The sequence below is a fragment of the Salminus brasiliensis genome, chromosome 23 (assembly GCF_030463535.1).
Source record: "Salminus brasiliensis chromosome 23, fSalBra1.hap2, whole genome shotgun sequence".
NCBI classification, from domain to species: Eukaryota; Metazoa; Chordata; class Actinopteri; order Characiformes; family Bryconidae; genus Salminus; species Salminus brasiliensis.
Genome location: NC_132900.1, coordinates 28,423,733 through 28,438,878, shown reverse-complemented (window position 1 = coordinate 28,438,878; position 15,146 = coordinate 28,423,733). Strand labels below are relative to the sequence as shown.

The following is a 15,146-nucleotide window of genomic DNA, read 5'->3' as shown; positions in this document are numbered from 1 at the left end:
ACGCAAAGCTAGTATTGCTGCCAAATACAGTAGTCAGTGTGGATACCTATATACATAATACTCCACATACACTACACTCTGCCTAAGTACTCTTGGAAGAAGTGGGTCCTCAGTCGGTGTTTGAAGGCCGTTCGGACACCCAGGGGACGTTCGTTCCACCACTTCAGTGCCAGGGCAACCCAGGCAATAAGGTATAGATAGTGCATGTTCCTTCTGATGATGTGTCTTGAAGGTAGGAAGAGCTTTGGAAAAACTGCAGGCTCTTTGGGGCGAGTAGGTACCTTTGTGCTTTAACTATGACACTGAACCTCATGTATTTAGTAATTATTAGCCTCTACAGCAGTGGCTATGCCAGCAGTCAAGATTTCTTCATCACCATGGGGGATTATTCTTAATGTCCACAGGCATGCTGGGTATTGTAGTGAGGCATGAAATCATGAACTGTCAAAACAATGAGGTTGTGGGAAGCAGTGCTGCACCACAAATCATTACATAACATGGGAAATAGTATCTTAAATCCTAGTTTTAGGCTGAAATAGCCCTTTAAGTTACACTGTATTTAATGAGAACAACAACAACCACAGGCACAGAGAAATAAAGGCATTTGGACTTTAATGTTTCAATATATAACATCTGCATAAAATATTTGGCAAGCCCATTCTCCAGATACCCAATATGGTTTTAAATAAAATGGATAACATACAAAATGCACTTGTTGGTTTGAGTGTGTGTGTGTGTGTGTATGTGTGTGAGGAAAAGGGCAGTTAGCATTTTCACTGCAAGTGCACTTGAGGACTATTCACAGTTAAAAAAAGCCTTGTGCTTAAAAAACAGCCTTGTGCTGAGCAGTGGCCATGGCGACGGGGGCTGCTTGGGTTTGGTATGGAGGCTCGGACTCCGTGAACCGTCCTTCTCCACTGGTTTAATCAGTCTTGGGTTTGCCTGCCTCCGGCTGTGGTTCCGGTTCCTCCAGCAGCGCTAGTTTGCGCTCTCGCTCCTTCACCAGCTGGATGCCGCAGTAAGTCACTAATAGCACAGAGAGAGTGGACAGGGGGAAGCCTGCAGGGAAAACAAAAGATACGACACAGTGCATTAAAATGTAAGGTGCTGTACTGGCTTACATTACATTTCCAAAAGTTTGTGGACACTCCTATTAATGAATGCACTCTTTAAGCTGCTTGGTTACTTTCAAATGTGCCACTTACCCTTGAAAAGCAGTCTTTTGGCCACCAGCTTAGCAAAATCCAAGCTGTTCAGGGCAAGGACGTTATAAAGGATGATTTGCCAGAAGTTGACGGCATTGAACAGTCCCCTGATTCGGCGTGACATGGCCTCAGACATAAGACCCTTTAAAAATAAACACAACAATGTGATAACAACGCTTGCCCTCGTTGACCTTCATTGCGTTGACGCAACAGCTGGAGTACAGTGGTGTATGGTACACTTAAAAATGAAGGTACATCACTTCACCGTCCTAGTGTTGGGGGCATTGCTAGTGATAGGGGGAGTGAACAAGGATGGCCATTCAAATTGGTTAGAAAATGAGGTAAAATAGAAATAGAGTAAAGATCAAATTCGTATTAAAGCAGCTTCTCTCATTTGACGTCTCTAGAACTTCTACCTCTCATGGCAGTGTGCTATCTCTCAGCTCAACACAGAACCTTCAGTCTGTCCATCATGAAGGATCAAGCTGTCTCTGATTGACAGGAGTTACAACCCAAGGTGTTCCTGAATTCTTACCTCGATCGTAGACAGGGGTGGCAGAGAGAAGAGCTTAGCCACCCACAGCTCGAAGTTCAGGCCGAAGCAGTTGAAGAAAGACCAGATGTACACCAGCTCACAGGGCCCCAGCCACAGAGTTGTGACGGCAAAAGTGCAGATTGTGGCAACCAGCTCCTTGAAGATTCCATCGTGGTTGCCTCCGATGTAGTCATAAACGTACCTTGAAGATAAATAAAGCGTGATCACATTGAATGGTGAAAACTGTGAAAACTAGCAAAATTTCACAGTGTAGGCTACACAGTGAAGTTCTACACTCTACACTGTAAACCCGGATAAGCTTACCTAACTTAAAAACTTTGAGGCAACTCAGTGCCTTAAATAAATCAAGTTATGCTCATTTATAAAGTCTTAATATATAAATCAAATCTTTTGAGTGAACCTAACCCCAGAGCTCACCTAAACGTGAATAAAACAATGCATTTTAAAGTAAACATTAAAATGGACTAAATTGACTATTATTGCTCTGCCAAAACACTCACAGTATACTCTTGTGGTTATGCAGCCAGCATATAGTCACACTCAGCAGTAGAATAAATGGTAACTAGCTGTTATAGCCTACAACACTGAGGCCAGGCAGCCCACCGTTATTCAAAATGTAACTGCATAGCTAAGAGCAGGTAGCCTGGGGGGGTCCTCTGTAACATGATTCAAATGTAAGTCAGTCTAGATAGGCGTGTCGGCTAAATTCCATTAATGTAAATTAGAATTTAAACTGAGAGATTACTTACTTGCATAACCAATCGTTAATTCCTCTGTCAAAGTGCCTATCAGACAGAAGCAATGCAAAATGTGGTTAATCAAAAACAATTACATTATTTTTACAATATTTAATAAATCAACCTTTATTTTTCTCTTGTTTAATGTAGCTGAGCATTTACAGAAAATAAATGTAAAAATTCTAATAAAATTATATTTAAACTATATTTGACTATATTTAAATTAACAAATTAACAAATAAAAATAGCATAAAAGATCAACATAATAGAAGCATAAGAGTAAATGATATGCCAACTTTTTTAAGATTGAATTAGTAAGAGAGATAACATGAAAAGAAATGAATAAACAAAACAAATTTATCCAGAATACAATATAAGAGATAAAATATAAAATATCATAAAGAATTACATTAAAATAATTAATGTTTAGAAAAATATAAATAAATATGTCAATGTTAAAAAAATGGTAACATTTAAGACAAAAGAATAAGAATGAAAAATGAGCCTAACCTGATGAAAATGTTTGAAATAATATTGCACACAATTAGAAAATATTGTAATAAAATAAAACTAAATTAAAAATAAAAACAGGAATAAACATGTCGAGTGCACGAGATATATGTACTTACGTTTCAGCAAAGACATACAGCATGGTGATACATTTAGGGGGCTGAGGAGGGTCCAGGTGATCAAGTCGTGACACAGTATTGATAACACCGAACATGACTGCTGATTTCACCCAGTCATACACTAGGTTTGAGTAGGCCAGTCCAGCTGCAAGATTGACCAAAAGAGGTCATTGGTTAGTCCATCTCTACTGTGAAGACAAGCTACAAATTAAAATGCTTATTTAAATTTAAGAAACGAACCCAAGGACCAGTCGGAGAGGTCTTTCACCAGCTTCATGTCGCCAGGGATCGTCAAAATGTACAGGAAATGGAAGAACACGTCCACCACTAGGATGGCTCCAAGGTGCACCAAAGCCTGGATGGTTATGTTCCACATTTCTCTGGGTTTACGAGTCAAGTTCGGGTCGTTTGCCTGAAATAAAAACACAAGAGTGCAGTGTTAAGTAGTGGGATTTATTCATTCACTGATGATATAGGGACTGTTTTGTCTCTCTCAGAAATAGTCTGTTATATCAGTTCAGCAGAAACTTCTGCTGGTTCCTCCATGGCAGTGAGATGCAGAGGACTGACCTGTGCGTGGAATCGATCAAAGGTCATTATGGGTCCGAAGAAGAAGAAGGGGAGGTAGAAGTTGTATTTGATCAGATCCATGAAGGTGTAGTTGCCGTCCTTCTTCTCGCAGTTCTCCAGGGCGAAACTCATGCAGCGCATGATGGAGAACCCACAGCCTCCATAGAACAGGATATCCTGAAGCTCAAAGGTGCCAGTCACAAAACCGGCCTAGAGTCCAGCCAATAAATAACAGAGCTTCATTAGGTTACCCAGATTTACCTTATGTGCATCAGAACTGAGGAAACACGCAGTCTACACACCACAGTGGCCATTTAGGGAGGTTCTTGTGTCTTGTGCTCTACTGTAATAAGAAATGGCCAATTCTTTAAGCAGTGTAGAACAGGGAGTCCAATCAATTTCACAGCCAATTGGCATGGCTCGGGATTCGAACTTGTGACCCCTGGGCCATAGTAGCAGCGCATTAGACTGATAACACACCTGATCTATGAATTAAATATTGAGGCAGATGTATTGGATCTCAGCTATCCACTATGGTAGCTCTTCAGGACCAGGATTGGGCACATGGAGATCTAACTTTCTGCAAATGTTATCTACAGCCTTAATTCACCCAATTTTATCCATCCAATTGCTTTTAGATGTCCCTGACTAGCTGAAGGGGCTTGGTTAGATTTGGCCTGGAGGTAAAACCTGCCTGACCATAGGAGCTATTACTAAGTTCATAGCACCACTGTTCATAGCAGCCTTAAGGATTAATAACTGAGTAATAAGCCTGACTTTTAATGAGGCCATCATGATCAGGAGGTCATAAAGACATTTTTTATGCAATCACTTGCCTGCCAGGAGACAAAGGGCTCCATCTTGAAGGTGGCCAGACTGGTGAGTCCAGCCACGAAGCAGAGCCACTTCCTTTTGATGAGGGCCACGCTGTAGAGGACGATGCAGTGCGACAGGATGAGTGAGACGTATGTCCAGCCCATAATGATGAACACTGTCAAGCAGCCATAGAGCATGTAGATCAGGGACCTGTTCTGTGGATCAGGATGTGGAAAATGATGGCATTAGAAAAGCAGTGGGAAGGAGTTTAGCATAGCTAAATAGTAGCGTATAGTGGTAATAGTGATGGAAGAGTGAGTTAGTTAGTACTTCATGCAAGTTATGGTAACACAAGCAACAGTTCAATTGAGTAACCAATCTAACACATGGTAATACTACTGTTACTTAGACAACAAACTTCAGCAATTATGCATTACTTACAGTACTACTATTTTTTGCCAGACTGCCTAGTGGGCCATTCTAGAAGAAGCTATTTCGCTCACTGACTGACTGACTGATGGACGGACCTTGTTGAAATGCACATGCGCAGGAACTGCCTCTTGTTTGCTATGTTTTACTATGTTTTACTTGTTTGCTATGTTTTACTATGTTTCTCTGTGTTGCCGAGAGGAGCTGTAATCTTAGGTAAGCGGAAGTTGGGCCTGCTAGCCTAAAATATTATTGTAAAAGGAAGTGGTGTGAAGACACTGTGGCATGAATGTATGTGGCAAAGTAAGTCCTATCGTTACAGTGGCATTATCATCGCTCCTGTGGCCTTGCATAGCTATTGCAGTGTTAGCACCATTACTGCGCCGACCTCCAGCCTCCTCTGCATTGGGACCATGGTGTTAACATCATTATCACAGTGTTAGCATCTCTACCATGGTGGCTATCGGCTTCAGCCAGCGTTGCTAGCACAACGTTATTCATAAGCCATGTTCATGAGGTCCTGAGCCCTTCACATCTAAAAACTAGTAAATATGAATAGAGGCCATTTTATACCACTGAACCTTTTATTAATTAATTAAAAGCAGATATGTTGGTCCCAAACTCCCCATTGTTGAATAGGCTTTGACGATTGTATGCAGCCAATAGCAGTCTGGCAAAACTACCTTGCCTGTTTTTTCTTGTTTGTGCTTCTCTTGTTAGGAATGCTTTAATAAACATCTAGTTTTTAGAACTAAACTGATGTTATATCTAAATCTAGAAGTTTCATAATTAGCATTACCTTACATCCATTTACACCGATCTTCACGGGAAGCAGAAAGAAACAAAATAAGAGTGCATGTACAGTAACATTAATAACACTGAGACAACACGTAGTTATCGTTGGTTCTCAGACAACATTTTGCAGTAGGGGTGGAAAATACTTCAAGATACTTGAGTTTTACTGAATGCTTGTACTTTTAGTAAGTAACTTTAACTGTTCCTGTTATATTTGCAGTACGGTACACTAGGGCTGTGTATTGTGTGAATGTGTGAAAGTGTAACCTGTTGATATGGTACGCATCACGTTACAGGGGTCATGATTTAATATATTGCGATACTGTAAGAAGGGCGATATACAGCTCTTTTTTAATGGTATTTTAGGAAAACGGTCATTGTATAAAAAACACACCTGCATAATATTAAAGTTGATGTATTATCCAATCAGAACAGTGGGATCTAAGGACAGGGGACACCACTACTATCTATCTAACACAAAATGAACCACTGGCTGCCATCAATCTTCGTATGTAAGCTATTAATGAAAAATCCTGTGTTTTTGATATCGCAATACTTCGATATATCAATATTTATGAAGTACAGTACTACGAAATCCTTCTCTAATCCCAGCCCAGAAGAATTGGGTCAGAGCATAAGGTCACCATGCTACGGCACCCTTAAAGCACAAAAGGTCAAGGGCACAACCAAGGCAGCTTAGCAAACCCAGGTGTCGAACCCACCAACCTGCCCCAATGCTTCTTGCCAGTGATGTTTCTGGTGGGTTTCTGGAGCATCTAGCCTCACAATTTAGTCCCAATTTGTAGATACAACCCTATGACAGGTGCCTTTGGTTTCAGATGACCAGGAACTGTAGCCTTTCGTAGGACTCCAAAAATGGATTAAGCGTTAGTTTTAAGACCAGAATACCCTTAAAGTAGAGTTTCTCTTAGTCTTTTCCACCCCTGTTATTTAGTAATCAGCCTCGAAAGCACAAGCCATTCATATACAATAAAAGTACATGTAACATTAAACTGCACATGCATTTTTAATAGCTATTGATGTTACAGCACAAGACTACTGGGAAGGCTCTCAGAAACAACATCCGTGCAGACAACATCCCCACCTTGGGAGAAATCATGGAGCAGATTTTGGCAAAGATTACGTGACCAGAGAGGGCAAACAGGATGTGGTTGCGGAAGGTTGTGAACCACATCGCCCACTCGAAGTCAGCTACATCCTGGAGAGAGAGCAAGAGATTATTAATAATTCCTTAATAATATCACTTCATAACAAGGTATGTTTAGGATGCGTTACCCTAAATGTATATAAATATAAATGTATATACATATATGTTTACCATTTTCCTTCCAAAGTAGTGCCATCCTGGTTTAACACTCTCCTTAAAGGCCTTCCTGTTTACATTTTCTACAAAACAAAGGGAAATATGTTAGGACTTCTCATTTCAGGCCTAACAGAAAAAATACCGAACAGAATACATGTCCAAAAGTATTCAGACACCTCCCCTACTAGTAAACTGAGTACTCTGGAGCACTTGCACATGAGCCTACGGTTACCATGCCCAAGGCCACGTATTAGCTAGAGGGGTATAAAGCCTCCTGGGGTTGGACTGTGGAACAGTGGAGCTGGGTTCTCTGGAGTGATGGAGCTCTATGGAGCCTTGGGATGTGATGGAGTGGAGCTTGTCAGATCTACTAAGATCCAACATCAGTACCCGACCTCACAGATGCTCTCATGGTTGAATGCAATCAAATCAAATGATCACATCAGTTTTTCAACATCTAATGGAAAGCCATATATATATACATACAGACTCACATATCCTTCTATACCAGCATTTCCACATGCTTTTCTAGAACACCAAACAAACCAAGAAATTAAGATATTTGCTTCACAGTGCAGTGCAATCTAGAGCACCAGGCCTATTTCGGGAAAATCTCATTTGCTTCGTTGAAATACAAATAATCAGGGATTACATAACATGCGTCCCCAGCAAACTGGGTGTGCTGGTGTGTTTGTGTGTGGGCGGTGGGTGTTAAAAGCGTTTAGAGATTGTATGCCACTTGTATATACTAAGAGATTCTACTACAGATAACTCTGCATGAATGGGTGGCTTTTATAAAAAAAAAATGTCATTGCAGCATTTCTATTGCTTTAAAGCCAGCAAAGTGACTGGCACCCTTTACTTGGTAAACCAAACTGTCTGTCCATGCAGTATGTAGGACAGTGTCCTGAAAAGGTCAGGGTGAAATGGAAATTTAAAAAAACAACAGGTAAAATTCAGGGTACTGCTTGTTTTATGGTACATGCAGAAGTAGTGCCTTACTATACATGATATATAACATTTACATTGAAAGCCTTTAGCAGACGCTCTTCTTCAGAGCAATTTACAAAAGTGCTTCACTTTTTATTCAGAAAATACTCATAGCTACAAAAACTATACAACTATACAAAAGTTAGTATGGAGACCACAATACTCTGCAATACACTTCGCCCAAGTACTCTTGGAATAAGTGGGTCTTCTTTCGGCATTTGAAGACCGTGAGCGACTCTGCCAGGAGAAGTTCATTCCATCACTTCGGTGCCAGGCCAGAAAAAAAGCCTGGATGCTTGTCTTCCATGGATCTTAAAGGATGGCGGGTCGAGCCGAGCCGTACTCTAAGCTTGAAGGGCTCTTAGTTGGCTTTTTTTTTGGTTTGACCATTGCCATCAAGTGTGTATACATAAAGTATATTATATGAAGTATATTAAAGAGCCCATATTCTATAATATATTTAGCATGTTGTTTTTGCCTCTGGGGTCCACTTATGGCATGATAGTCGTTTTCTATAATAAAGACAATCATCATTTAACCATTTTTTTATCTCTTAGTAGTCTGGCTTGAAACTTGAAACTAGCATGAATGGATGGGGCTGTTTTTGCAGCATTGTTTCTATATGTGGAATTAATGGTATATTTAGAAGCTTTAACAACATTTGCGTCCAACATCAGACACTTTGGTGTCTCAAAAAGTAAGAAGACTCAGATTTTAAGTATATGGGACATTTAAAAAATTATTATGGATGTCATTCTAATCAGTGTGTGAGAGACTGAGAGAAATAGTTCAGGGTCTCTACTGGGACAACATTAATTGGGTCCTGTCCTGCAGGGGGAATATAGTCAAATTATCCCCCCACAGGCTAAAATTGAACCCTCACTAAGAACAGATTCAAATGCAGCTCTGGATTAGCCATGTTTTGTGCAACATTTAAGAAAAACAGCATGACTTACCACTAGATGCCTCTATGATCCAACTGCCTGCCCATGCAAGAGCCAGTGCTAAGACAGACGTGTAGAGGTAGAGCTCAGTCTTAGGAAGGGCTGTCTTGATCCCCATGGTTAAAATCTAGCACCAAATACTGAGGGGAATCTGTTAGGTTCAAGAGAGGGACAGATGTGCTGGTGAATGAAAATACAGGCAATAAATCAATAAATACAGTATAGGTCACATTAGTTCGTTACAGCCCTAGCTGTGTTAGCTGGGGAGCCTATATTAAATTCATGTAGTGTAACAACACCTGCTATAACACCTGCAAAAGCTAAATTCTCTGACTTGTTAACTTCTCCAACTTCGTTTCTGAGGTAAAGTTGATTACCATAAACCACACAAATGTATATTTTCGCAAGGACTGCTAAAGTCCTGAATTTTTTACCTTACCAATTAAGATTTTGCCATATTAATGGAGTTAGTGTAACTTAAAACGTCTCTGACATAATTTCTCTAGCTTTATTTTCTGAGTAAAATTGTTCAATAAACCATACGAATTGAAATTTCTGCTACAACGGTTCAAGTCCGGACCTTTTTTACCTCAGCAATATCAATTTCACGCGAAGAGAATCAATAGAGTGCTAATTTTCTCTCTGCCAATATCAGGACAAAATAAACAGCTCAATATTGAGTAGGTTTATATAATACTATAATAATACTATAATAATACTATTATAACAGATGGTACTTGACACATTAACTTGGTTTCTTAAAGAACACAATTGTCAGTTTAAGTGTTTGTCTTATATGTCCACAGCATGGCAACTAGACTATCATAGCTAGTTAAACCATTGCACTTTGATCAAAGCAAAATATAGTCAATTTTCTGGTCTTTGGAATCTAATCCCAAATGGCCAGTATCTGAGACCTGACGCTTTTTGGGATTGCATTTCTTAACGTAATTTTTGCTGTAAACTTCAAGCAGTGTCTAGGAAAAAAAACACAAATTTATTAAACCTGTAAAGCTAGTAAAATTTCAATGTGTTCAAATGTGCACATGTTTACTATTTTTTTTTTATTTTATTATTATTATTGTGTGCAATATGACGTTAGCCATCATTACCACTTAAATAGTTCCGTCTCTACTTGATATTGTTATATTTTGCTAGCGTTAGCTAATGTTATCTAGGAGGAACTGTACAAATTATAGATTTTTGTAAATTACATCAAAACAAATATATGACTACACATTAAATTATTTGTGTTTGATATTCAAATATGGATTTATATATGTTTTCTCCAGAATCTGAGTTTATACTCCAGAATAGCAGACTGTGTGTGAGAGATAGTGCTAGCATGTTGCTAATAATGGTTAAATCATGTGATAAATTCAGAGTCTGATTGGTCACTTAATGGTCCTTCATGTTGTATAATTCATACCCGGAGTGTGTGTTTAGAAATAATTTGCTTTTTGTGTTGATCTCCTGATTTTGCTGCGCAGGCTTGTGAATTAATGTTCATCATAATAATCAAGTAGGCCTATTAATCTGCCCGAAAGGCTTTTAGTCTAATAAAAAAGGACAGTTATCACACAGATTAAACCTTTTAGAAGGTGTTTCAGTTCAGAATACGCACCCATAGTCTTTCCAAGTCATTTTCCGAAAGCTAAAAGATGGCATGCTAGCTAATGTTACTTCAGGAATTGGGTCGTATAACAGTCAATAAGTGGAGGCTTATATAGTTTCTTCAGTCTTTCATTTGAACTCTTTATTGTGGCAAACCTTTGTTGCCTTTGAAAGCAGTCCCTACATTATCAAGCATATCTAAAACGCACTGCAGTTCAATCAATAAGATGCTGTGAGTATCATATTTCCTTCAGAAGCACTCACGTGGAGCGTTCACCTCGATGAACATCGGTTTAACCCATTCACGTCCCATAAAATCAGTATAATAAGTAAAATAGCACAGAATTTGGTCTTATTGGTGTACGGTGATGAAATGTGGTTGGTATTTAACAATACTTTCATTCACAATCAAATGTAGATGTTCGGTTTGGTTTGGTTAACAATAACCCAGCCAAAAAAACACCCTGACCAACTGGTTAAGCTGGTTGACCATCTTAGCTTCTAATCATCAGTATAGGGAATGTTTTCGTTTACGTTTGATGGCTTACCTGGTCAACCAGCATGACCCCACCTGACCAAGCTAGTCAACCAGTATGGCCAAGTTCGTTGACCAACACGACTAAACTGGTTGACCTCCATAACCTGGTTGACCAAACTGGTGACCCTACTTTACCAATCAACCAGTATGACCAGTTTGGCGATCATCTTGGTCAAGTTGGCCATACTGATGGACCAGTTACTCCATCAAGCTTAACCAAGCTAGTCAACCAGTATGGCCAAGTTTGTTGACCAACACGACCAAACTGGCTGATTTCCATAACTAGCCTGACCATACTAGTGAACCTACTTTACCAGTCACCCAGTATGACCAGTTTGGCGATCATCTTGGTCAAGTTGGCCATACTGATGGACCAGTTACTCCATCAAGCTCAAATAAAAACATGCTATGCTGTTCAAGAGCAAAGCTACAGAAAAGCCTGACCATGCTGATCCACCATTATGACCAGCTTGACCAAGCTGGTCAACCAGTACGACCAAGTTTAGTTTACCTAGTCTACCAGCATGACCAACCTGACCAAGCTAGTCAACCAATATGGCCAAGTTTGTTGACCAACACGACCAAACTGGCTGATTTCCATAACTAGCCTGACCATACTAGTGAACCTACTTTACCAGTCACCCAGTATGACCAGTTTGGCGATCATCTTGGTCAAGTTGGCCATACTGATGGACCAGTTACTCCATCAAGCTCAAATAAAAACATGCTATGCTGTTCAAGAGCAAAGCTACAGAAAAGCCTGACCATGCTGATCCACCATTATGACCAGCTTGACCAAGCAAGTCAAGCAGTACGACCAAGTTTAGTTTACCTAGTCTACCAGCATGACCAACCTGACCAAGCTGGTCAACCAGTACGACCAAGTTTAGTTTACCTAGTCTACCAGCATGACCAACCTGACCAAGCTAGTCAACCAGTATGGCCAAGTTTGTTGACCAACACGACCAACCTGGCTGATTTTCATAACTAGCCTGACCATACTAGCGAACCTACTTTACCAGTCAACCAGTATGACCAGTTTGGCGATCATCTTGGTCAAGTTGGCCATACTGATGGACCAGTTACTCCATCAAGCTCAAATTTTAAAAACATATGCTATTCTGGTTAAGAGCAAAGCCTGACCATGCTGATCCACAGTTATGACCAAACCGGTCAATGAGCTTAACCAAGCAGTCTAGCAGTATGACCAGTTTAATGACCACTAGCTACAAGAGCTAAGTGGTTAACCTGCTTAACTTAACTTAACTAGTTTGCCAGCCTTAGTCTTAGTGTCTTAGTCTTAGTCTTGCCTCGATGACCAGCATTTTAACCACCTTAACCATTGAAGACCAGCTTTGACCTGGTCTGACACCAACTACCAGCTCATTCTTTCAACAGGGTTGATTCAAAAAAATACTTAAGCCATATATGGTGATCTATTTTTGGTGATCCTTTTCTTCATATTTTAGCTCACATATGTTGCCTCACAAAGATTATATATATATATATTTAACTCTATAAAGACTTTAATGTAATAACCTGCAAATCTGAACTGAGCAGCAACCCAGGCTACTTCTAAAGACGTCCAGCCAGTAGCCCATTAAACCCCTGCGGACTGCAAAGGCTCCAGAGTTAGTGACTTAAATGGGAGTGCCCCGGTTCACAGCTCCTCAGAAAGAGCACCGTCAGCTGCTCAGCACAGTCTCTTCCTATTTTAGCCACAGTGCGGGGCATCTGCTGTGCTATGTGATCTCCAGCAGCAGATAATTCAACAAGAAACCCCCCATTAAGTCAACACTGCCTCGGTGCTCGTGAAAGTAGTTGAGCTGAGACAAATGCAGGGTCTAAGCACGAGCGACGGAGGGAGAAGCGCACGCTCACTGGAGACCCCTCCAGCACTCACGCGTGGCTCATTCATGCAGGGATGCCTCAGCTCCGGCTGGTCCGCCGCACTCTTCTCACTGGAGCTCCTAGAAGTCAAGTCGAGCTTTCATACTGACCTGAGGTCTCCCGCTTTTCTGAGGAGGTCACGCTGGTTTGGAGAGCTGATGTCGACCCCCACGAAAAAGGAAAAAAAAAAAAGAAAAGAAAAGGTGGGGGATGAGTGCGGGGCTTGCCCTAATACATCCGTGCTGATTGTACAGTGGCGATGTGCAGTGGGCTGGTGTGGATGTTGTGAGGTGCGCGGTGGAGGGTGGAGGGTGGAGGGGGGGGGGGGGGGGGGGTTGAGGAGGAGGGGGAGTGTGGGGGGGGGGGGGGTATATTTAGCTCTTTTTTCAGTCCAGTACTGCAGCAGTAAAGGGAGGGGGGTCCAGTGCTGTCCGTCAGTGTAATGCAGCTGAGTGTAAAAGAAACCCTGGCTGCTGCTGCGCGGCGCTCTGGATACAGTGTGTTTTCACCGTGCGCGTGTGTGCGTGTGTGAATGTAGCCCGGTATTCGGCTCTTTGTGGGGACCAAATGTAAAATTTGGCAATGGGTTGTTTTTTTTTTGCAGCTCCAGAACATCGAAGATACATTTATATAAAATGATTTATGTACATAAATAAAGTATGCAATAACAACACAGTGTCTTTATTTGTTTATTGATTGATTATTTAATTGATTGATTGATTGGCAATAATATGTGTTAATAATAAGTGTTGAGTAGTAGTTTTGGTGTCATCACTTTTTAAACAGGCTAGTTTGCAGTGTATAAACACAGTTAGCAAGGAATACAGTCTCGTGTGTGTGTGTGTGTGTGTGTGTATTTGGATCTTTGTAGGGACTAAATGGAAACATGCTAAATTTGTTGTTTTTTTATTTTTCATTAAAAGAATTAACGTAATTAATTATATAAAAATGGTTTGCACATAAATACAGCATGTAACTGTCTTTATTTGTTTATTGATTGATTGATTGATTGATTGATTGGTTGATTGATTGATTGGCAAAACATGTTAATAAGTGTTGATGCAACATATTGTTTAGGTGCCACTACTTATGAATCAAATTCAAATCTTTCGGTGCACAAACAGAATTAGCAAGACAGGAATACAGTCTTGTGTGTGTGTGTGTATATGTGTGTGTGTGTGTGTGTGTGTGTGTGTATTTGGCTCTTTGTGGGGGCCAAATGTGATACGCTGAATCTGTGTTTGGTGTTTTTTTGCAGTATTTTTCATTTAAAGCAAATAAATAAGCAGAATAGCCTAAAGACAGTCTTATCACAATAGTTTGAATATATATAGTTTTAAATATATAATATTAACTGTGTTTAGTTTTTTGTGTAATATCAAATATCAAGGCTAGTTTTTCAGTGTACAAACAGAATTAGCAAGACAGGAAGACAAACTCGCTTGTGTGTATTTGGCTCTTTGCCACGTTTACATCCATCATGTACTTAACCTGGAGGTATAGCTCCACCCATTCACTTGAATATTATAAGGAGTGTTTCGGCCTGAACTGCTTAGTGAAAGTAGCCAGAGTTAGGGGAATGCATTGAGGTCATGCTCTTGCTGGAACCGGGTGGCAAAACCATTTAAATCTGAGAAATCAGGAATAAAACAAGAGATTCTCTGCTTAAATTAAAAGCTGCTGGACTTTGCATCCAGCCAAATTCCCAAATAACCACTGATATTAACAGTTGGCAAGGAATCGGGTTTCCTGATATTAACATGTGCCTAATTTCTCCACAAAGGCAAAGGCCTTGGCGCTTGGTGGTACCTTAAGGTGGAAGGAGGACACCAGTAGATATTCTGGGAAACTGGGTAGTCCTCTGAAAAATGATCATTCTGCTGTCATCAAACTTTACAGCAGGCTGTGAATGACATTTCAGCTCACTTTCTAGTTTGTGATTTTCAGTATTTACCCTTTAAAGGGCCCGAAAGTGTTATTAATCCACCTTAGTGTGTAATAAGCCTTACTGCTTTTAAGGGTTATAGATCTAATCTGTTATGTCAGGTTATGAGATGAGGCCATTGTGTGTCTCCTCCTCTCTGGGCCTCAATGCCTGGGACTTCAACA

At 40.4% G+C, this 15,146-nt stretch overlaps 1 protein-coding gene across 1 annotated transcript; it reads right to left on the bottom strand.

The window, feature by feature from the left end:
- Window positions 1-608: 608 nt before the first annotated feature.
- hhatla (hedgehog acyltransferase like, a) lies at window positions 609-13,279 on the bottom strand. The gene is made up of 13 exons (XM_072668910.1): window positions 13,148-13,279; window positions 9,008-9,146; window positions 7,077-7,144; window positions 6,843-6,956; window positions 5,742-5,762; window positions 4,534-4,728; window positions 3,698-3,907; window positions 3,368-3,539; window positions 3,128-3,272; window positions 2,511-2,546; window positions 1,741-1,942; window positions 1,206-1,347; window positions 609-1,059 (listed from the first exon to the last, which is right to left on the bottom strand). The coding sequence occupies exons 2-13, from the start codon at window positions 9,111-9,113 to the stop codon at window positions 923-925; spliced, it is 1,548 nt and encodes a 515-aa protein (XP_072525011.1). The 5' UTR covers window positions 9,114-9,146; window positions 13,148-13,279; the 3' UTR covers window positions 609-922.
- Between the last annotated feature and the right edge of the window lie 1,867 nt (window positions 13,280-15,146).

Bases quoted from the DNA above. Each gene is read 5' to 3' on its own strand.
- hhatla (XM_072668910.1), bottom strand. From the start codon at position 9,113: ATGGGGATCAAGACAGCCCTTCCTAAGACTGAGCTCTACCTCTACACG. The intron at 1,943-2,510 runs GTAAGTAATCTC...TTTATCTTCAAG, and splicing joins ATTAACGATTGGTTATGCAA to GTACGTTTATGACTACATCG. The intron at 1,348-1,740 runs GTAAGAATTCAG...TTATTTTTAAAG, and splicing joins CACCCCTGTCTACGATCGAG to GGTCTTATGTCTGAGGCCAT.